Here is a 23,120-nt window from a genome sequence, read left to right as displayed (position 1 = left end):
CAATATTTGCGAATGTTGGAATCGAACAAGCGGGCGTTTGCTAGGCCGGCACTTGCGATGTTAATCGAGCAAGCGGGCATTCGGCAGGCCGGCACTTGCGATGTTAATCGAGCAAGCGGGCATTCGGCAGGCCGGCACTTGCGATGTTAATCGAGCAAGCGGGCAGTCGGGCAATACTTGCAATGTCATCGAGCAAGTTTGGTTGGCGATCGGCCGACACTTGCGATGTTTAATCGAGCAAGCGGGCAGTTGGGCGGCCGGCACTCGCAATGTTTAATCGAGCAAGCGGGCGTTCGGCCAACACTTGCGATGTCATCGAGCAAGTTTGGTTGGCGATTGGCCGGCACTTGCGATGTTAATGGAGCAAGCGGGCAGTCGGGCAATACTTGCGATGTCATCGAGCAAGTTTGGTTGGAGATCGGCCGGCACTTGCGATGTTAATCGAGCAAGCGGGCAGTTGGGCGGCCGGCACCTGCGATGTTAATCGAGCAAGAAAGCGTTCGGCAGGCCGGCACTTGCGATGCTAATCGGGCAAGCGGGCGTTCGTCAGGCCGGCACTTGCGATGTTAATCGAGCAAGCGGGCGTTCGGCAGGCCGACACTTGCGATGTTTGATCGAGCAAGCGGGCCTTCGGCAGGCCGGCACTTGCGATCTTAATCAAGCAAGCGGGCAGTCAGGCAATACTTGCGATGTCATCGAGCAAGTTTGGTTGGCGATCGGCCGGCACTTGCGATGTTTAATCGAGCAAGCGGGCAGTTGGGCGGCCGGCACTTGCGATGTTTAATCGAGCAAGCGGGCGTTCGGCCAATACTTGCGATGTCATCGAGCAAGTTTGGTTGGCGATCGGCCGGCACTTGCGATGTTTAATCGAGCAAGCGGGCAGCGGGCGGCCGGCACTTGCGATGTTAAATCGAGCAAGCGGGCGTTCGGCCAATACTTGCGATGTCATCGAGCAAGTTTGGTTGGCGATCGGCCGGCACTTGCGATGTTTAATCGAGCAAGCGGGCAGCGGGCGGCCGGCACTTGCGATGTTAAATCGAGCAAGCGGGCGTTCGGCCAATACTTGCGATGTCATCGAGCAAGTTTGGTTGGCGATCGGCCGGCACTTGTGATGTTTAATCGAGCAAGCGGGCAGCGGGCGGCCGGCACTTGCGATGTTAAATCGAGCAAGCGGGCGTTCGGCCAATACTTGCGATGTCATCGAGCAAGTTTGGTTGGAGATCGGCCGGCACTTGCGATGTTAATCGAGCAAGCGGGCAGTCGGGCTGCCGAGAAGTCGGCCAAGCATTGAGACTTGATGGCGCTCCTCGGCTCATAGCGTATGTCGAACTCGGAGAGTTCGACCGACCATCCTATCATCCTCCCTGCAAGGTCCGGTTTAGATAAAATTTTAAAAATAGGGTAGTCTGTTCTTACAGTTATGGAGTGATTTTGGAAATAGGGGCGCATCCGCCTTGCCGTGAGGACGAGTGCGAGAGCCTCCTTCTCAATCATCTGATATCGGGTCTCGGCCGAGTGGAGGGTTCGGCTAACATAGTATACGGGTCGCTCCTCGCCCTCGGCTTCCGGCACTAGGGCAGCGCTCACTGCTTCTTCCGAGGTTGCTAGATATACCACGATTGGGTTGTCGGGCCTCGGCTTCTGGATGACGGCCGGGGATGTGAGGAACTCCTTGAATTGTTTGAAGATTTCCCCACATTGGTCGTCCCAGACGAATTTTTTGCCCTTTCGGAGCAACTGGACCATCGGCCTCGTCCTCCTGGCGGTAGTCTACGCCCTTGAAGTCTTCGTCCGTGAAGGTGATGGGTGGCATCCTCGGCCGGAATGCCACTGCGTTGACCTGGTGTACCGCCCATAGGTGTTTCTTCCGAGCGTTGTTTGTGCTTCCTCCCCCGGCGAAGCCGCCGGCTATAGTGTTGATAACTTCTCGGTTACCTCTCCTATCTCGGCCTCCCTGGGGGGATCGTCCCTTTGAGGGGGTCGGCCCTCGCAGGTTGTCGGTCGCCTCTGTTATCTCGACCATTTTGTCCGCCTGGGTGGATCCGCCCGACCCGGAGGGTCTCGGCCATTCCTGACGAAACGGTGGAGATGCCCAGCCTGGATAAGTTCCTCGATCTTATCCTTAAGGGCCTGACACTCGTCGGTTGAGTGTCCGGTGTTTTGGTGGTACCGACATTGCTTCCTCCGGTCGGTATTATTTCGGCTGGCCACCTTCCTTGGGGGAGGGATCAACTCGGCGTTGAGGGCCTCGTCTAAGATCCTCCCCCGCTTGGTCGCCAGGGGTGTATACCTTGAGAACCGGATCAGTTGTTCCTTTGACCCGGCCGCCCCTGACGATTCTTCTCTTCCTTGTTTTTCTCTCCACCGGCCTCGGCACGGGCCTGGTTACGGAATTCCCTCAGCTCTTCCAGCTGCATGTACTTAGCAGCTCTCTTTCTTAGCTCGTCCAGGCTGTCGGCCGGCTGCATGCACAGGTTGTCGGCAAAGGGCCCCGGACGCAGGGTCGTCAGCATGTGGTGCATGGCGACGTCCGGACTCAGATTTCGGATGCTCATCGCCACTTTACTGAACCTATCCACGAAGGTTCTCAGCGACTCTCCCTTCTCCTGGCGAATGCCTACCAGAGCGATGGAGGTTAGATGGTGCGGCCGGCTGGTCGCGAACTGCGTTTCAAACTTTGTGACGAGCATGGCAAAGCTGTCGATGGAGTTGGGTGAGAGCTTGGTGAACCAACTAAGGGTTGCACCCTTCAAGGATGTGGGAACACTCGGCACAAGACGGCGTCGTCCGAGGTGTAGAGACTCATATGGGTTGTGTAGGCGTCCATATGCTCGTCCGGGTCGGTCGACCCGTCGTATCGGTCTCGGTTGAAACACTTCCACTTCTCAGGAAGTGGGACTTCGATGATGTTGTTTGTAAAGGGATGTCGGCGGTTCGGGTCGGTCGTCGGGGTCGTCAGGGTGGACCTGATTAGGCACGACTCGTCGCCCATCTCAGTCTCGCGGGGAGGGGGTCGGCCTCTCGTCCCCTCGGCCACATCCGGGTTGGGGGGAGAGGTGTAGGACTTGCCGACCACGTTCGTCGGTATGACAGAGGGTCCGCCCTCCCCCAGCTTCTTTCTCATATCTTCGTTCTCCCTGCGAAGAACTTGCAGCTCTTGTTCATTTTTCTGAGCGGCCTCCTCAGCCTTTCTTCGCATCTCGGCCATCTCCCTCTGGAGAGACAGCAGCAGCATTGTTTGGTCGGCTTCAGTCATTCTTTCCATGCTTCTTGTTGAAACCATCTACTTTTTTCCTTCAGCTAGTTTCCCTCGGCCCCACGGTGGGCGCCAATTGTTCCTGCTAGGGAGATGGGACCTAGAGAACTGTTGAAGTCTTTTTCTCCTTCCTTCGGTCGGTCAGGTGACTGGGTAGTGAACTGAGGTTCTCTTCGTCCTCCTGCTTCTCCTTCGGCCCTCGGCCTCGGCTGAACATCGGATGGTGGGGGTACCTGCGAAGGCACTCCGACGCTCAAGTCAGTAAAGCGGGTGGTCAGCTCTCAGAGTGATAAATGACATACCTTACTCCTTGGGATGCGTACTATTTATATTATTCTAGTGGGCCTACCTTGTTGGGCCCATTTATCGAGGTGGACACCTCTTAGGTTTGCATTACCTAATTCTTAATGATAGATTAACTTCACTGATCTTGGTTTGAGCGTTAACTGTAATAGGGTCGGCCATCGGCCAAATCATCATGGCATGGGTCGGCCATCGGCCATGTTTCAGTGGTCTCGGTCGTATCGGCCAAGTCTTCTAAGGTCTCGGCCTCTCGGTCGTCTCGGCCTCTCGGCCAAGTCTTCTAAGGTCTCGGCCCCTTGGGCAAGTCTTCTAAGGTCTCGGCCCCTCGGCCATCTCGGCCAAGCCATCCAAGGTCTCGGCCTCTCGGCCAAGCCTTCTAAGGTCTCGGCCCCTCGGCCTCTCGGCCAAGTCTTCTAAGGTCTCGGCCTCTCGGCCAAGTCTTCTCAGGTCTCGGCCTCTCGGCCAAGTCTTCTAAGGTCTCAGCCTCTCGGCCAAGTCTTCTCAGGTCTAGACTTGGCCGATACGACCGAGACCACTGAAACATGGCCGATGGCCGACCCATGCCATGATGATTTGGCCGATGGCCGACCCCTATTACAGTTAACGCTCAAACCAAGATCAGTGAAGTTAATCTATCATTAAGAATTAGGTAATGCAAACCTAAGAGGTGTCCACCTCGATAAATGGGCCCAACAAGGTAGGCCCACTAGAATAATATAAATAGTACGCATCCCAAGGAGTAAGGTATGTCATTTATCACTCTGAGAGCTGACCACCCGCTTTACTGACTTGAGCGTCGGAGTGCCTTCGCAGGTACCCCCACCATCCGGTGTTCAGCCGAGGCCGAGGGCCGAAGGAGAAGCAGGAGGACGAAGAGAACCTCAGTTCACTACCCAGTCACCTGACCGACCGAAGGAAGGAGAAGAAGACTTCAACAGTTCTCTAGGTCCCATCTCCTTAGCAGGAACAAAACCCAAACTTATTGAGTAGAAAGTTAAATTTTGCTTTCTCCAATACTTTTATAAAGATTTTTGTCAATTAAAGATTAGCAAAAACATGTCACGTACAAATAATCTCTTTAGTCACTGTATTTTAAGCAAAATGTCAATCAACTTTTTATCTATTTTCATCTAAAATCTAGATCTTTAGCAATATACCACACTCATTGATTATCAATCCAACTTCATAGTCTTTGGGTCATATGTGATAGTGAATTGGGTGATAGTCATCTAAAAGGTCAAATTAGACTCTTCTCACAACCCAAAGATCCAATTCTCATTTTGTTCCTTTGAAAGTGTTTTACTTTTCTCCTACTAAAAAATTCAACAACTCATATTTTGATTAGGTATTATTAAACAATAGAATATAAAACATTATTATACTTGTAAGATGAAAATATTTCATTTATAGTAGATTATGTAAGGTAAATGTGTTTCGTTTAATAAAGTATATAACACTTTGCAATCTTATTTCCATTTGATAAATAATGTTTTGCCCAGACTAAAACTAACACTGTACTTCATGAAAACACTTGTTTAGGATCTTAGAGTTTGTCCTCTAATTGCAAACCTCTTAACTCTTTTAGGATGAGAAGCAAATGTCATTAGGCACGATATTAGTATTATGTTTGTTTATTATATGTTACCATCTTTAACATATACCATTTAAATGAGAAAGAATTTTTTAACAACGTGACCAAATTTGAAATAATTTATGTAGCAAAAAAACCTTCATGCACCGAGAAAAGTTTACATAATTTTAAAACTATATTAATTTAAATTTTATTCTTCTAAAATATGTTTTGTGAAATATAATAATTACAAAAGAATATTTTTCTAACAAATTAATTCTGAATTAAATAATTATCATTTATTTAAAATCAATTTTAAACATAAATTCAGTTAACCTATAGTATATTAATGTATATCTAACATTATTTTAAATAATATAAAATAATTTTTCAAAATAAAATTTAAAATGGAAAAAAATTATTATATACTTAGACATGTCACTTTTATCTTAAATTTTTATTTTTCCAAGAATAAATAACACTAAATAAAGAATTTAATAAAATTAATTAAATAGATATGTATATATTATAACTTTAATTGTTTCACATTTTATTTGTTTAATACATTTAATAAGATTTATAAGTAAACAAAATGTATTCTATTAATACTAAATCCATCCATTAAATAGTATATTTAATGAGAATTTTTTTTAATAATGTGATCAAATTTATTCTACATGCATACTTGGTTAAAAATGTTAATAAATATTAATTTGAAATTTTAATTTAAACATAATAGCAAATTTTATTTGAACGGTTATATGTGTCACCATTAATGTTACATATGAGTCAATATATCATTGCATCATCTTTCAGTAATCATCTCTTTCATTAAAGATACAAAGGGAAAAACTAAATAAATAAATAAACACCTCTTGTTTCCATCTTCCTCTTTGTGCTTCCTCCTCTGCGTCATCTTCTAGTAATCATCTATTTCCTTTACATAAAAGAGCCAAAGGGAAAAACTAAATAAATAAATAAACACCTCTTGTTTCCATCTTCCTCTTTGTGCTTCCTCCTCTACATCTTTTTTACCCCTCTGGATTAATGACTCCAAAAAACATGTGAACAAAACATAAACATGTAAATAAGCTTAAATTCCTATCCAAATCTTTGCAAATCCTAGAGAGAAAATTGTAAGGAATATTCTAGTGTTGTAAGAATGTTATATCCTACATGTCAAAACATTTATCTCTTTTTAGTTTTAAAGGTTTAAAAAAATTATCTTCGAAGACGGAAAAAAAATGGTGAATAGTTAATGTTTATAAAACAATCATTTTAGTAATCTTGATAAGAAAACAAAGAAGAACATTTGAGTCCTATAAAAAGAAAAAAAAGAAAATGAATTTAGGGGGAAAATACTGAAGAAAGAAGCAAAGATGTCATGTGGACATTTGAAACGCATAAAACAAAAAATGTGATTAGTTTTATAGTGTCTTATGAAAAAGAAATTGAGAAACTTACTCCTTTGAGACTAGAGGAAACAAAGTGAAGAGAATTAGAGAAGAAAGTGTGTTGGAGGAAGAGTCACTCGTCCCAATTCAACCAAGGGACCAAACTTCATATCTTTGATGACGACAACAATTTTCCTCTAGATTAATCCAATACAACTATGCATTTTATGTCAAACTATTAATAATAAAAAACAAATTAATTGAAGATTGGTAAAAAAAAGAAAAAGAAAGAACTGTTTTGCCATCATTGCGGACACTTTTTGCTTACTCTTGAATTTTAGGTTTTCGAATATACACTCACTGGTTGGGTGTTGCGGTGGTGAAGTCACCCACAAATACAAAAGACAAAAGTCTTACGAGAAAGGCCAAACGATACGAATTCATGTACCACTGCAAAGTAATTTTTTTGTGAGTTTGCAATATGGTGAGTTTTGAGTTCTCCTATTGTTGCCATAGTCATGAGTTGATTTTGAACTCTATATATAAAAACACAATGCATGTAAAGAAGATGGAACAATTGGAACAAAACCAACAAAAATAGAAAATAAAAATAAAAATGAGAATACGTATCTACAAAAAAGAGATAAAAAAAGAGAAAAGAAAAGAGAAAAGAAAAAAAGTAAAGATGGAAGCGTGTGTCTCCAATATAGAGAAAATGATATGAGTGAAGGGAGTGAAACTTGAGATAAGTTAATAGTCTAACTAATAAGTTTAAGGAACGACAATTGAGAGAAAGAAGTGGAAAATTTTTTATAGACAGGGAAGTGAGAAGTTTTTAAGAAAGTTAGGTTTGATTTTTTAGATAATAGAATTAACAAAATAAAAGTGAATACCAAAAAAGGTAAATGACGGAAATGTCCAAGATAATAATAAAATGACAAAAAACTTTTATTATATATTTCTAAAATAACAAAATAAAATATTAGTATAAGGATAAAATGAGAAAGTAAATGTGTATACAGCAAAATCATCTATATATATATATAGATTACTAACAGAAATTATTTAAGATACTTAAAAAAATTTTAATCTCTAAAATAATATTTAATTTAATCAATATATTGACTGATTATTTTTTATCTCTAAACTTAGCTTCTATTTAATGATTTTCTTATAGTGCAAATCAATCACTTAAATAATTTATTAAACTATGTTATAATCGATTAAAAATAACACAACAAAAAATACACTCAAAATAATCTATTAAGGCAAATACTAATCGATTAAACTACAACAATATGCAAAAATCTACACAAAAAAATCAGTTAAATATCAAAATAACATATTAAAATACACTTGAAACATTTTCAAACAATGCATTTGACACATCTAGATAGTTTATTAATTTTTCTACAATCTTTAAACATCTAAGAATACATCCATTAAATCAAACAACAATTTTATAAATTAAAGAACATTTTCACTTGGATAATTTTCAGGAGTTTCTTGATTTCAAACTTCTTTTACTACACGTACACCAATTTTTCTGAAATAACAAATAACATTTATTCCCTGCATGACCCTTTTTTGTACAATAAAAAAAAATCATTCCCATATATTTGAAAATTAAAGGTGGCGTTCAAATTATACTTCCCAATTATTAATCTTTTAACTTCACCTTCAAAAATAGCGGAATCATAAAAGTAAATTTAAATCTAAAAATAAAACAAACTTACAATGAGTATTTAGACATTAATAATTGACTTTATGATATGAGTATTCAGACATTCATAATTATCTCACAACGAATTATTGATTCTTTAAATAAATAAATAAAAACAATAATTCACTCTATCATATAAACAACGAACTTGCAATTTATTTTGTACCAAAAAACTGACATTTTCTTTTTTTACCGAAATCTTATCTCGTCAATTTTCTCCATTAAAAAAATTATGTAAATATAATAAAAAATATTTAAAATATACCTCTTTGATTTGTAATGAGCCAGCCCAAGGAGAGACTGTTAATTTAAACGGAGTAAGTAATCACCAAGTGCCACGAAATAGTTAAATAATCACGAAGTTATCTACAAAAAATAGCCTAAAATGCATTCGAAAATTGATCATTATCGTAAACAACAATACTCTAATCTGAAAACGATTGATGATTACAAAGATTAGCTAGCAGTGAATTTAAATAAACGCGTAATAGTCTCTCTATTAGTTGTTTCCAACACTAAATCCTAACTAAAGCAAATGCATGATTCTTTGTCTTCATCTCTCTTATCATAGCATGAAAACAAATCTTAAATATATCATTCATATTATTACAAGCATAAACTTGATTGTTTTTTAAATGATGAACCATGTATTATTGAATTAAATATAAAATTATATTAAACATTTAAAAAGATAGAAAGTAGAGGGAAAGAGAGAGGAAGAAGGGTGGGTAATGGGGGTGGGTGCAATGCTTATATATAGCCTTTTGTTAGCCATTAGGTTTCACAAACTGATACACACAAAATGGGTTCTTCTTTGTGGACTGTGTGTCTGATATTTGCATCACTGACCTCTGCAGCAGTTTGTGCCAACCCTCGGAAGCCAGTGGATGTGGACTTTGGGCGAAACTATGTTCCTACATGGGCTTTTGATCACATCAAATACTTCAATGGTGGTTCTGATATTCAGCTTCATCTTGACAAGTACACTGGTAAGCATAGTTTGGCCAAAATACTCAACTTTGACTTTCATAACTAAATTTCAAGATAACAACTTTGTATTTTTAAACACTATATTTCAGTTATTTTAAATGTGAGATTTGAATCATATAACAACTTTCCAACAACGTTGTACAGGTACTGGATTTCAGTCAAAGGGATCATATTTGTTTGGTCATTTCAGCATGAACATAAAGATGGTTCCTGGAGATTCAGCTGGCACAGTCACTGCTTTCTATGTAGGAGCAAAATGAAAAAAAGCGTTTGATTTACTTCTTAATTTACTTACTTTGCTTGGAGATTCTGTAGTTTGTGTGGAGTATGCATGTGAATGTGACCTTTGTTATGGTTGGAACCTACAGTTATCTTCTCAAAACGCGGAGCACGATGAGATAGACTTTGAGTTCTTGGGTAACAGAACAGGACAACCTTACATTTTGCAAACAAATGTGTTCACTGGAGGGAAGGGTGACAGAGAGCAAAGAATCTATCTCTGGTTTGACCCCACCAAAGACTTCCACAGATACTCTATTCTCTGGAACTTGTATCAGATTGTGTAAGCACTTCACTCTTTGAAACCCTTTTCACTTCTCCCCATTTCTTGGAAATCTCTTACAACAGAAAGTAATTTTTGATGAGATGAGATAGTTTAAATCTAGTTCCAAAGGTGTTAAATACGAAATAAAGCATGTTAAAAGAGTTGTATTGTAAGATGGTTGATGAGAAAGATTGAAATGTGGGGGTGTGCAGGTTCTTTGTGGACGATGTGCCAATCAGGGTGTTCAAGAACAGCAAGGACTTGGGAGTGAAATTTCCATTCGACCAACCTATGAAGATATACAACAGTTTGTGGAATGCTGATGACTGGGCAACAAGGGGTGGTTTGGAGAAAACAGATTGGTCCAAAGCTCCATTCATAGCAGCCTACAAGGGGTTCCACATTGATGGGTGTGAGGCCTCAGTGAACGCCAAGTTCTGCGACACACAGGGCAAGAGATGGTGGGACCAACCAGAGTTCCGTGACCTTGACGCCGCACAATGGCGAAGACTCAAATGGGTGCGTCAGAAATTCACCATCTACAACTACTGCACTGACAGAAAACGCTACCCTCAACTTTCCCCTGAGTGCAGAAGAGACCGTGACATTTAAATATTTATTATTCACACACTTCTTCCTACTGTTACCATTTAATTTTACCACCCATATTGTTCTCCCTTCCATCTACAATTTTATATCACGTCAAATCTATTCTCTTGGCAGTTGCCACTTTTTTTATTTATGAATTGAAACTTTGATTCAGTTAAAAAATGAAAAAAAAGAACTTTTTAATGTACATGTTTATCCATTCGAGTTGAGCCACACGTTACTGGTTTTATCATTGTTCTTGCTTTATTCTATTGGTTCTTGGTGATAATAATGACATCCGTTGCAGAGCCAGTTGTATTTTGTAGAGATCTGTGTTCTTTATGTTTTCTAGGTAAATCATAGATCTGCGTTATGATCCTCTGCTTCCGTAAACGTTAAAGTAAAAGTGGTGCTATTCAATATTTTGTTGCGGAAAAGATACTGTACCCGTTAACGTGGCACCACTCGGCTCTCCCCATGTGAACCCCATATGAGAACTGTTGCAGTAAATTATTTATATCTTTTTAATCTCTCATTACAATATTCAATAAAAATAATTCTTAATCAGTGATTTTCGTTTAGAATACATTATTAATGTTTTAAATGAAGATTCTTCATGCTTTTTGATAAATATATTTTAATGAGTTCATCTTAAAATTATTATTTTTACAATTGTTATGAATCGGTTTACGTTAATGTTAACTCTTTAAAGTTTGTCTATGAAAAAATTACCACTCTCTCTCGTTTCTTAAAACGAGAGGAAAATCAATTCAAAAGGTGTTTCATTTTAATTCAAACACTTCCAATATAATCAAACAAATTAATAGAAAAAATTAATTTAATTAAAAGTATTACTAATATGTTAAATTAACCGTCCACTTTTAAAATTTCTTTTCATTATTCATTAAGACAAAATATAAACACTCATAATATTTAATAAAAACAAATTTAAAATTATATAAAAATTATTATATTATTTATAAAATGTCTAATACTTTCTAAGGCTGTGGATCGATATTTAACGTGACATGTGCATTTTTAATGGTATAGTAAAGCATGAGCTAGGACAGATAAAATTAAGATTTTAAATTGTGATTGTAGCTTAACTTTAAATATTTTAACACAGGAAACATTATCGACAAAGATGGTCGGTGTAGTTGTAACTGCTACAGGACATAGTTTTATAATTAAAAAAAAAATGTTACAAGTTACATAGTCATGCAATTCTAAAAACAGTTAAATATGTTTTTTCAGGTAGAAATTGATTTTTTTTCTTGTCTAAATTTTAGATTTTTGACTATTATAGTAACGAAACTATTACATGTGAAATATAAGATGAAATAATATTTAAAAAAAATCATGTTTTGTCTAAAGAAATTACAACATGTTTTGTCTAAAGAAATTAGAACTTGTGTCCAGTGACTGTTTTAACCTTTGTCGTAATGATGACAAAGGGGGCGTTATATCTGGCACCTTATTTTATATAGATATATCTGATAATTACGTGTGTCAAAAGTTAAATAGTAAAATATGAAAATAAAAATGATTTATTTTTGAAATATTTGAATCGAAACGATAAAAAAGGAAATATTGATATTAAGATTGTAGTTAGAGAAAAAAATGAAATAAAAGAAAGGAGGTAATTGCGGAGTTATGTTTGGAAGTTAGATTCGCGGACATGGATGTGGGGTGATGGAGTTGTCTGCCACCTATAATATTTGATGGTGAAAATTGAAACGTGGTGGACCATGTCTCCCTCCACAGTCTACGCGCCCATAACTTTTTGACCTTTCAACAAAAAGGTTCACACAGTAAACAAAAATAACCAAAACTTCTGCACCTACCATGCCTTCAATTTACAATTCTTAAGGCCTTCATCACATTTCTTTATCAATCTTCTGTATTATGGAAATTTTCATCATAATTTCAAAACTCTATCTCTAGTATACACCTTTCTGTGTGGCTTACTTTAGACTTTTTTTTTATTAGCTATAGAACTAGTATGGGTCCAATTTTTTTTATGTCGACTTTTAAGTAGTATTTTTTATATTGACTATTTGATGTAGTAACATTTCCTTAAATTGAATGTTTTATTTATTTATTTTCTACCTCAACTAACATAAACTAGGGTAGATTATGAGGTGTTTTATTCATATATTTTCAGAGTACAAGAGATATTAATTATTTTGTCAACTAATAACTATAACTGAACATTGTGTTGAAAATACAGATTAACAAACTATACTTATTTATTATTGATGTTGAGAAATTGATTTTTCAGAAAGTAAAAATTTCAATGTAAAATAATTATTTTTATTTTTTTCATTTATAAAGAAAATGGAAAAAATTAGTGGGAATTGAATTTCAACCAATTTAGTATATATCATGAAATCCTTAACCTGTTTAGTTTGTTTTTTATAAAAATTTTCATGGTAGACATCATTATGCAACTTGACATCTTAGTTAGGTTGACACTTCAAGCAACAACAATCATTTGTCATCACATGAAAAAAGTATTATTAAAAAAGAGAAAAAAAGAAAGAAAATACAAAAATATGGGGGATTAGACCAAAACCCATATGCTAACAAAATCGATACATAAGTAGACTATACCTATTCATAAATAATTATAAGAATAGACTAGATGGAAGCCTATTATACCAAAGAAAAGATTCTCTATGAATAAATCCTAAATTAGCCAACTTATCAGCACACACATTCCCTTCACGAAAAATATGAGTAACCCTAAACTTGATTTTCACACATTAATTAAGACAAGTATTCCATCGATTTCCAAGCATCCAAGAAACATTTGTCCTAGTAGTAAACGCAGCACAAACCAAAGCAGAATCACATTCCAACCAGATATTAGTAAGCCCCATCTTTTGAGCTTCCTCCATAACATGTATAACCCCATAAAACTCAGCAACCAAAGTAGTCTGAGCTTCAAGAAACACAGAGAAAGCTCCAATAAATTCCCCCATACTCCCACAAAAAATACATCCACAAGTAGCAAGACCAGGATATCCCCTAGCAGCCTCATCAATGTTAATTTTAACCTAGCCTGATGAAGGAAACTCCCATTTCACAGGAAGAGGACGAAGAACTTTACTAGTACGAGTATTAATACCAAAAAACTTGATCACGTTGAAGTCCAACATATCATTCTTCATAAAAGCTTTAGACGAGTTACCCACCAGACAAATTAAATCTTTAATAACCGAAATAGCCCAAGAAACCTCAATCTTATCCTAAAAACGAGCAAAATTCCTCATACACCATATTATCCAAATAGAAAAAGTTATCACAACAAGCTTAATCAATTTAACCAAAGGACTACCATCACTCTTAATAAAAGAAAGAAGATAATCCTTATTAGAGAAATGAGAAGCAGAAAAAATCTCCCAAACCTAACTCCAAATACCCAAAACATTAGAACATTCAAAAAATAAATGCGGAATAGATTCCTCATGCTTTTCACATAGCGTACACATAGAACAAATATACAAACCTTTATTCTGAATATGTTGATCTATAGGAAGGCGCCCATGAAAAACTTTCCAAAGTACAAGAGATTTGGTAGGCGGAATAAATGAAGACCAAATAAATTTACCCCAACCACGGGGAACTCCTAGTTTCAAGAAGAAAGTCCTAGCCGATTTAAGAGTGAAATGACCAGACTCATCTAGAATCCAATTAGGAATATCATGTTCCGTTCTGACCATGATATGACTAAAAAGATGAGGCATCTGCTGTAAAGACAATGGAATATTCCAATCACAATCTGTCCAAAACTGCAAGACTGTATCTAGAATGCTAGAACCATCAGATATCCCTGCATTATTTGCTAAAGAAGTAGTAGAACACCATTTATCATTCCCGAAATTAATAAAAGAACATGTACCAACAATCCAAGAAGTATAATCAAGTATAGTAGAATAAAACTGTTTAATTCCAGGTCAAAGAGATGAGGATCTATAAACTACTCTGAGCTCGTATTTTGATTTAAGAACCCTGACTTTCAAGAGCAAAGACCAAGGCCTATTGCTATAAACAAAGTTCCAAGCGATAACACTCAATTAACTTAAGTTCTTGACCATTATATCTGACACTTGAACTATCTTCCTACTTAAGACATCTTCAACCAAATTCACCCTCTTGAATGATACATAAACTTGAAATTATAATCTTTCAAAACTTCATTGATCTCTTTTGTCGTATCTCAAGCTTCTTCCAATCAAACAAATACATAAGGTTCTTGCAACAATGAACATGTGAAACTCAATACCATAGAAATAGTGCCTCTAGATCTTCAAGATAACGCCACTACCATAATCTTTATGTCACGAGTAGTGTACTTTTCCCCATAGAATTTTAGGTTCCTTCAAACATAATCTATATCTCCCTTTCTGCTTGCATCCACACACAACTCAACCTATGATATGATATATTATACTTAAAATTTTTGTGTGTCAATAAGTATTAATACTAGTAAACCAATCAACCTGTCCAACAACTTTAGAAAGTTTTACTCTTATCTATCCATCTAAGAAAAATCTCAATCATTGCAGTTTAGTTGTGTTAACAATATTACTATCCTAAAATACCCTTACATCGATATCATATAACAGTTAACTAGATTCACATAAATTTTGATCTTCATGAAAATCTAGGGACACTCTACTGAAACATTGCCTCTACTTTAGTTGGATCCACTAGATTCTTTGAGTTGATACAACATAACCTAAAATTCACATCTTCACCAATTAAAGCTCCCACTTATACTATATTTTTTTCAAGAATTCTATCATTTCCCTTCGATGTTCCGCATATGCCTTATGTGTACAAACTTGTTCAAAAAGAACGAAAGGTCATATTTATATAGTGCATGGGGCACTCGTCACTCCAAAAAATGTTATTGCATACTCCTAGTGGTCATATCTGGATCTATAAGTTTCCTTCTATACATTCATTCTTCACTTAAATTTGTGGATACCCGGATCTAATGTCTATTTTGGAAAACATTGATGTTTCATGCAACTTGATTTATCAAACTATATCATTTCGCAAAAATCTTGTTTAACTATTGACAATCTACACACAACCTAGATGACATAAATAAGGATGAGAAAGAGCTTGTTGAAGAAAGGGAAGAGGAGTAAACACAACAAGCATGAGAAAGAAGAATAAAAAATCAATTTCGGAGGCACACACTTTTTCTCATGGCTGATCCTTAACTTTTTCGATCTTCATCTCTGAATTGAAGCTCATCTTCAATAGCCCCCTGTCGAGGGCTAAGGGAAAGAGTTTACAATCCCCGGGAAAGAATTTAATTCCCACAAATGACACCAATATAGTCTCACATCACTCAGGAGTCGAGGTTAAGGGAAATTTATATACTCCTTCCTCCTCCAACCCACTGAGGTGTCTTTTAAGGACAAAACCGTGACGGAGCACCAACCTCCAAAGCGGACAATACCTCGGATGCGGTGATTGACCCTAGTGATGTTATCTCTCGGACCTGAGTCAGAATATTGACACCGTCTGTGGGCATGAAAATGTGTCCCAAGCTTTTCAGCTAGGGAGAATCCACTCCCCTTAGTCCTCGACTGGGGTCTTGTTCCGGTACCACTAATATAGTCTTACATCACTCAAGAGTCGAGGCTAAGGATAGTTTATATACTCCTTCCTCCTCCAATCCATTGAGGTGCCTTTTAAGGACAAAACTGTAACGGAGCATTAACCTCCAAAGCAAATAGTACCTAAGATGCGGTGATTGAGTCTAGCGATGCTATTTCTCATACTTGAGGTCAGAATAGTTATTAAATTGTGTGGAGAATGATTGTAAAAGGATAATAATTGGAAGAGGATTATCAGGATGACAATGCAGAGCGAGCCATGCGGGGTGGCCCACAACTTGCTACCAAAAAGTGTGAGGCGGGTTCACTAATTTAGCCCGCTGACCCGCTTAGGCCCGTCCCGCATAATCCATAGTCTGTGTGGACCAATAGCGGGGCAGGGCGGGTTGGCCAACATAAATTAAAAAAATAATTATTTTACTTTTTTGCAGTGTGACCTTTATTTTATTTTAAAAAAATTAATTTAATATACTAAAAAATGGAATATTTTATTTTAATCATCTAAAGGAGTTAATGTTAAGAGTGAGAGTGAATCTAATTTTAAGTAAAAACTTATATTTAAAATTGGTTAATAAAAAAATAATATAAAGAAGAGATTTCAATAAGATACTCTTTAATAAATTAGTCATCTTCATTAAAATATTTTATAGCAAAACTTTGATAAGGTATTCTGATATATTTATATACATATAGAAGAAAAATATATGCAAAACAAAATTTTAATTATTTTTAATAGCTTTCTATCAACCCTCATTCTTGAATTCATATTTTTATCTTAATTGAATGAATTGAAACATGGATAAAATTTTAATTTTTCAATAGAGGAAATATGTATTTTTATAATTAATAATTTTCTTTTTTTAAAAAAAAATATTTTCCTTATGCAAGCTACCTCTTATGTGCGGCGGGCCATTGAAATGAGTCCACATTCCTTGCACGGGATGGGCCAATCCGGCCCGTATTTTACGGACCAAATGCGGAACGGGTCTATATGCGGTGGACCAATCTGCATTGTCATCCATAAGGATTGATCATAATGATGTTTAAATAATTATTTATAACTAAAACCTTTACATTATTAATTTTAGGTATAACTTTTAAATAATCTTTTTATAACAAATTTTTATTTTGAATTAAATTTTTCAGTTAAATAATAAAAATAAAAAACTTTTCTTTTAAATGAAAAAATATAAAATATTTTGGAATTGTAGAAGTATTTTTTACACAAAATTAATTAAAAAAAATATATTATATCTATTATTTAAACGAACTCTTCAGTTATATCTTAAAAAACTGAATTTTTTAATAAAACTAAATAATTTATGTATTGATATTATAAAAAAAATATAAATAATTATTTATAACCGACTCTTTAAATAACTATTTTCAATTATAATTAAAATAATTATTTATAACTAAATTGTTTTATATTGAATTAATTTTTCAGTTAAATTAGAAAAATAATTTTGAAATATAACTGTAAATGGTTGAGAGATGATAAAAAGATCATGGGTTGGAGATCCCACATCGACTAAAGATTAGAGTCTTTTCATTGTATATAAGTGGGTGCAAACCTCAACCCTATGAGTCGGTTTTATGGGGTTGAGTTAGACTTAAAGTTCACTTTGTAATATCATGTTAAATAAATCTGAGAGAAAAAACAATCAAACTTTTATTTTAAATTAAGTTTTCAGTTAAATAATAAAAATAATTTATATATATATATATATGTTAAGTATTTATGCAAGATTTACTCTATGCTAAAATAAGGTATTAAATATAAATGTATATATTAATAAGAGTAGGATATTACATTTGCTTTAAAAAAATTAGAAAATTACATTTGGCATATGATTAGTCTGGAATGAGTAAAATCACATTACTGTTTAATATAAAGCTCTCCCAATTAATTTTCTTTTATGAATTGCATTTTGGTCTTTGTAATTTAATGTATAGATAATTTTAATTAGTTGTTGAATTTTAGTTTGTAAATTTAAAAAATATACAATTTTAGTTTGGATAGGTATAATATGAGGCTCAGACACTTCTTCTTAAATGACGTATCTGTGTTGGACACACGTATCCGTGTTGACACTCGTACGACATTCGTATGACACTCGTAGGATACTTATCGGTGAAGTGTTTAATTCAAAAAAATATTTGTTGGATTTTTGAACATTTTTAGCACGGTTCTAACACAATTTTAAAAGGTATAAATACAATAACTTTCTGAAAACTCAAATTTATTGTATAAATTTTTATTATGATTATAAAAATAAGAACAAATTCTTTTGAACCAGTCATGAAAAATATCTTCCTGCTCCCAAAAGAATTTGGAACATACTTTTGCACATAAATATTTATTTTCAATTTATATAATTCAAAATTATATAATATATAAATCCGTCTCCCCGTATCCTACATTTTAGAGATTATACGTATCTCTGTATCTATATCCGTGTCGTGTCAGTGTCCGTATCCGTATCCGTGCTACATATACATTGTTCGATTTTAGTCTACATATTTAAAAATTGAGTAATTTCAGTTTTATTTTTAACTTTTCGTCTTTTTTTTAAAGATTTTGGTGTTGTGATAATCCAATTAGCTAATTTCTTTCAAGGTGGATGCCACTATATATGATTTTACTTTATTTTTCAATGTACTTCATAATTTACTTACATTAGTTTATTTAATAGTTCATATTCAATAATTTAACTTAAAAAAAATAAAATAGTTAATATAAGTCATAGATGTTATATATTTTATCACTTCATGGCATCTTTGGAAAAAATGGTAGAACTAAAATTACCTATTTTTATAAATGTATGGATGAAAATTAAGTAATGAAAATTTTAAAACCAAAATTGTCGATTTTTCTAGAATATATGAATAAAATCAAAGTATTTAAACTTAAGAAGACTAAAAACTTGCCCACACACAAGGAATTAAAAAGTAGAATGAAGTCATAAAGTTGAACATTTTAACTACCTATTTTTATAGCATCTCTCTATGCACCATTTATAATTTTTATTTTTATTTTTGCATAGAAAAAGAATGTAAAAATATAAAATGTTTATCACAAACATTAAGATTCGAAGGTAAGAATTTTATTGCACAATGAGAAGGGAGAGAAAATTGATGGTTGTGTTTCTCAGTAGTTGTTTAGAAGGAATGAAGCAACAAAAGTGTTGTAGTAGTAGTAGTAAGCATACAAAATTACAATGGCATGGTACATGATTAATTACCAATGAGCTTTTGATCACTTCCATTTGTTGGCAACAATGTCAGCCAAATCCACAACCCTTTGGGAGTAACCCCACTCGTTGTCATACCATGCAATCACCTTCACCATGTCATCTCCCATCACCATGGTCAACGAGGAGTCAACGGTTGAGGACACATCAGTGCACCTGAAGTCAACAGACACAAGAGGCTCATCACAGACTGAGAGGATTCCCTTCAGCTCCTTCTCTGCACTCTCTCTGAATGCTGCATTCACTTCTTCTGCAAAGGTCTTCTTTGAGACCTGAACAACAAGGTCTACTACTGAGACATTTGGGGTTGGCACACGCAGTGCAATGCCATTCAGTTTGCCTTTCAGGGTTGGCAGCACAAGGGCCACTGCCTTTGCTGCTCCTGTTGAAGTGGGGACAATGTTCAGAGCTGCTGCCCTAGCACGCCTTAGGTCACGGTGGCTAGCATCAAGAAGCCTCTGGTCACCAGTGTACGAGTGAGTGGTAGTCATTGTGCCCTTGATGATACCTGCCATGGATTGTCAGTCTCCATTGCCATCTTTTAAAACATCTAAAACTTCACTTTAGTCTCTAATATTCTATGCATAACCATTTTTATTCCATATATATATATATATATATGAACTTGGAGCTACAATTCTAACCACATACATATATAACATATAAAACATGTAGACCTTCACTTTATTCTCTAATATAGCATGCGAAGTCATTCTAATATAAAGAAATGATGTTTAAGACAACTATATAATCGACTTGGTTATAAAGTATTATTATTAGAGAAAGTAAACGTTGTAATTGTAAATAAAAAGAGAGAAAGATGTACAAAATAGTGGTTATCAAATTATTGCAAATTTATTGGAGTGTGAAGATATAATTATTTTCTGCTAAAACCAGGATATTTTTCTATTGAGAATAAAGACTAATGTTGACTTTATGTCAAGAGATCTTATTCTTGAAAATAAACTTTGATTGTGTCCTTATCAATATCACATCATGTTGATTCATTTTAGTTCTTAATTGCATTAAATATTTGTTTTAATCTATGGTTTTAAAAAATGTAATTCATGTTAGTTCTATTTTGTTTCGTTTTCCACCTGTTACAATAATGACTAAAACCTGAGTGATGGATGAGTTATTGAAGTGAGAGTTTAGTTGTTTTGTTTTGAAAGACGTTTCAATGTGATGGATGAGGAATGAATTTGACAGAAAAAGTGATGACAAGGCACATTACCGAATTTCTGGTCAAGGACCTTGACAAAGGGTGCAAGGCAGTTAGTGGTGCAAGAGGCATTGCTGATGATTGGTTCATCTCCACTGTAATCATATTCATTGACACCAACCACATAGGTGGGGATGTCTCCTTTACCAGGTGCTGTGATGAGCACCTTCTTAGCTCCTGCTACAATGTGTTTCCCAGCTCCTTCTCTGTCTACAAACACCCCAGTTCCTTCAATCACCAAGTCTATCCCCAACTCCCTGCAATTAAAGCACACAGTCACCTTCATGAACTGTCACTCTCTTCTCCATACAAAAATTTCATCAAGATTTTACTAAACTAGGAGCATGTTTGGATACAAACCAGAAACAACTTCTCTACTTGAAATATAGTTTTTTTTACCTAAGAGAAACTTTGGAAAGTACTTCTAACTTTGTATGCAAACAGACTCTAATTGTATGAAACTGAAGAAGAATCTTACTTCCAAGGAAGGTTGGCAGGGTTTCGATCAGAGACAACTTTGATTTCTTTTCCATCAACTGAGATGATATCACTCCCTACAGGCTTGACAACAGCATCGAAGGTTCCAAGGATGGAATCATATTTGAGGAGGTGAGAGGCTTGTTTCACACCACCAGTGTCATTGATGGCAATCACATCAAGAGGGGACTCTTTACGACCGTGCCAGCATCTCAAGAAGTTCCTTCCAATCCTTCCAAATCCGTTTATGGCAACCTTCAGTTTTGCTTCTACTACAACCTTCTTGTATCCTCCACTGTTTCCAACCTTCAAAAAGTACACATACGTGCAACATTGTTAAACACATCACACATCTTTTCTTTTCTAATTAACTCTTTGATATCATCATGCATAATTAACAATTCACTGGTTCACACTGGGGTTTCCTTTCCTTGTTTATTTCTATATTCAAATGCTGAAAGGCATAGTTCAAACTCTTCTAATTCAAGCCAAGAACTCGTACAGAATGATGATCACGAATTGGGTGTGTGCTTTTGGTTCAGACACATTATTAATGTGGTATAAAAACTGCTAGAAAAGATAAATTATTAACTGAAGGACTTCTGCATGTACCATCTGAAAAATTTGGTCTATTACATAGTTCTGGAAGAATATCTATATGATAATTTCTTGTATACGGTTGTATATCTATATTCACTTACCTAGTATTTTTACTTTACAAGAACATTAGACATTCATTAATGGTGTAAGGAACTTACTGCAGAGGTCTGGAAGGCAATGACAGAATTGAAATCCTCTGAGGTTTTTCTGGAAAAGGGAAGGTAGCTTGATGAGCTGCGAAGGCCAGAGAAGTCAGAGAAACCTTTCCCATTTGCCTGAATAGAGCAAGGAATTAAAAACTATTATAAAAAAACAACCTTAGCTTTGCAGAATATGGCAGAATAAGTAACAGAACTTTGTTTCTAAGGATGCATGAAAAATTGTTGAACCTGAAGAGCTGGTTTGGCTACAGAGAGAGTAGCCGAAGCCATGTTTGAGCTCTGAATATTGTGGAGCAGAAGTGAAGCAGTAGAGTAGAGCCTTGTGTGAGAAAGTAGATTGAGGTTCCATGTTGTTATGTGTCTTAAAGTTTAATAGGGAAGCAAGAGGAGGCAACGTGGATGTGTGGCTGTGACTCATGAGCCTAAGTGAGGATCAGATTATGGATAGCCTCTCATACAATGAATGGTTGTGATTGGTGCTTTATTTTTCTGTCTCTCTAATTTTTCTACTATATATTGATGGTTGGATCTGAACCTTTGAGTCCAAAGTGGACCAGCTTATGGGCTTTCAACTTACATCAGTGGACAATAAAATTCACTCAAATTCTACACTTTTGAAACAAAAACATTTATTTTTCAGAGTACAAAACCTTCAAAGGAAAATATCAAGGTTGAGTTTTGTGGGCAACAAGAAACACCCACACACAGAAACGAATGGATAAATGAAGTTTATGGCCATTCTTTCACTTGGCTTCATCTGCTTTGCTCGCATTTTAGATCCAACTTGGTGATTCTACGGTTGCAGATTAAAATAGTGTAATTCGTGGAGTCTAGTTTGATTGTTAGTCCAACAATCCATGAGACGTTAATTATTGGAGCAATTTGTTTCTTCTTTTTGTAACAATTTGTTTATTTTCTCAAAAGTTCTCTCTTGTTCCTCACTCCATAGTTTCATTTAATGTAGAAGTAATGGTGCTAAAATCTTTCACAAACCTTCTATCTAAACTATTCAACCCACAAAAACTCCTTACTATTATTAGACTATTAGATGATCAGTTTAATCTCAATAGTCAACTTAATAAGAGTCTAGTCTTCACTAACTAGCATAGTCTTGATAAAACGCCTTATAGTTTTGATAATAACAAATGATATCAATATTTTTATGAATTAATATCTTTATTTTGGTGTTAATAAGATCAAGCTATCAACCATTAAGAAAAAACAGTTAGTCATTAATTGAGAGAAGCACTAGCCAAACAAAGTAACATGAACTACAATTGGTGAAGTGAGTAAGTGTACAAAAATTTTGTAGGATATTCCATATTGACTAGAGATAAGGACATTTCATAATATAAGTTGTAAGCTAAGAGTTTGAATGTTATTATTTTTGAATGTATAT

General features: G+C 35.8%; 2 protein-coding genes across 2 annotated transcripts; one reads left to right on the top strand and one right to left on the bottom strand.

Moving 5' to 3' along the window:
* The first annotated feature begins 8,959 nt into the window (after positions 1–8,959).
* LOC137813735 (xyloglucan endotransglucosylase/hydrolase 1) lies at positions 8,960–10,576 on the top strand. The gene is made up of 4 exons (XM_068616149.1): positions 8,960–9,235; positions 9,381–9,481; positions 9,605–9,798; positions 9,993–10,576. Exons 1-4 carry the CDS (start codon positions 9,049–9,051, stop codon positions 10,390–10,392), a joined length of 882 nt encoding a protein of 293 aa, XP_068472250.1. The 5' UTR covers positions 8,960–9,048; the 3' UTR covers positions 10,393–10,576.
* An 8,516-nt stretch (positions 10,577–19,092) lies between these two features.
* Positions 19,093–22,145, bottom strand: LOC137813737 (glyceraldehyde-3-phosphate dehydrogenase A, chloroplastic). The gene is made up of 5 exons (XM_068616151.1): positions 21,950–22,145; positions 21,719–21,835; positions 20,962–21,266; positions 20,496–20,740; positions 19,093–19,769 (listed from the first exon to the last, which is right to left on the bottom strand). The coding sequence occupies exons 1-5, from the start codon at positions 21,989–21,991 to the stop codon at positions 19,267–19,269; spliced, it is 1,212 nt and encodes a 403-aa protein (XP_068472252.1). The 5' UTR covers positions 21,992–22,145; the 3' UTR covers positions 19,093–19,266.
* Positions 22,146–23,120: the final 975 nt, after the last annotated feature.

Source organism: Phaseolus vulgaris, chromosome 1 (genome assembly GCF_000499845.2).
Source record: "Phaseolus vulgaris cultivar G19833 chromosome 1, P. vulgaris v2.0, whole genome shotgun sequence".
NCBI lineage: Eukaryota > Viridiplantae > Streptophyta > Magnoliopsida > Fabales > Fabaceae > Phaseolus > Phaseolus vulgaris.
This window is presented reverse-complemented; position numbering and strand designations above follow the sequence as displayed.

What these genes read in the sequence shown, in the direction of transcription:
- LOC137813737 (XM_068616151.1), bottom strand. Translation starts at nt 21,991, where the DNA reads ATGGCTTCGGCTACTCTCTCTGTAGCCAAACCAGCTCTTCAG. An exon ending in TAGCCAAACCAGCTCTTCAG is followed by an intron (nt 21,836 to 21,949) that starts GTTCAACAATTT and finishes TGCTCTATTCAG; the next exon opens with GCAAATGGGAAAGGTTTCTC. An exon ending in TTGCCTTCCAGACCTCTGCA is followed by an intron (nt 21,267 to 21,718) that starts GTAAGTTCCTTA and finishes TACTTTTTGAAG; the next exon opens with GTTGGAAACAGTGGAGGATA.
- LOC137813735 (XM_068616149.1), top strand. Translation starts at nt 9,049, where the DNA reads ATGGGTTCTTCTTTGTGGACTGTGTGTCTGATATTTGCATCACTGACC. An exon ending in TCATCTTGACAAGTACACTG is followed by an intron (nt 9,236 to 9,380) that starts GTAAGCATAGTT and finishes AACGTTGTACAG; the next exon opens with GTACTGGATTTCAGTCAAAG. An exon ending in TGGAACTTGTATCAGATTGT is followed by an intron (nt 9,799 to 9,992) that starts GTAAGCACTTCA and finishes GGGGGTGTGCAG; the next exon opens with GTTCTTTGTGGACGATGTGC.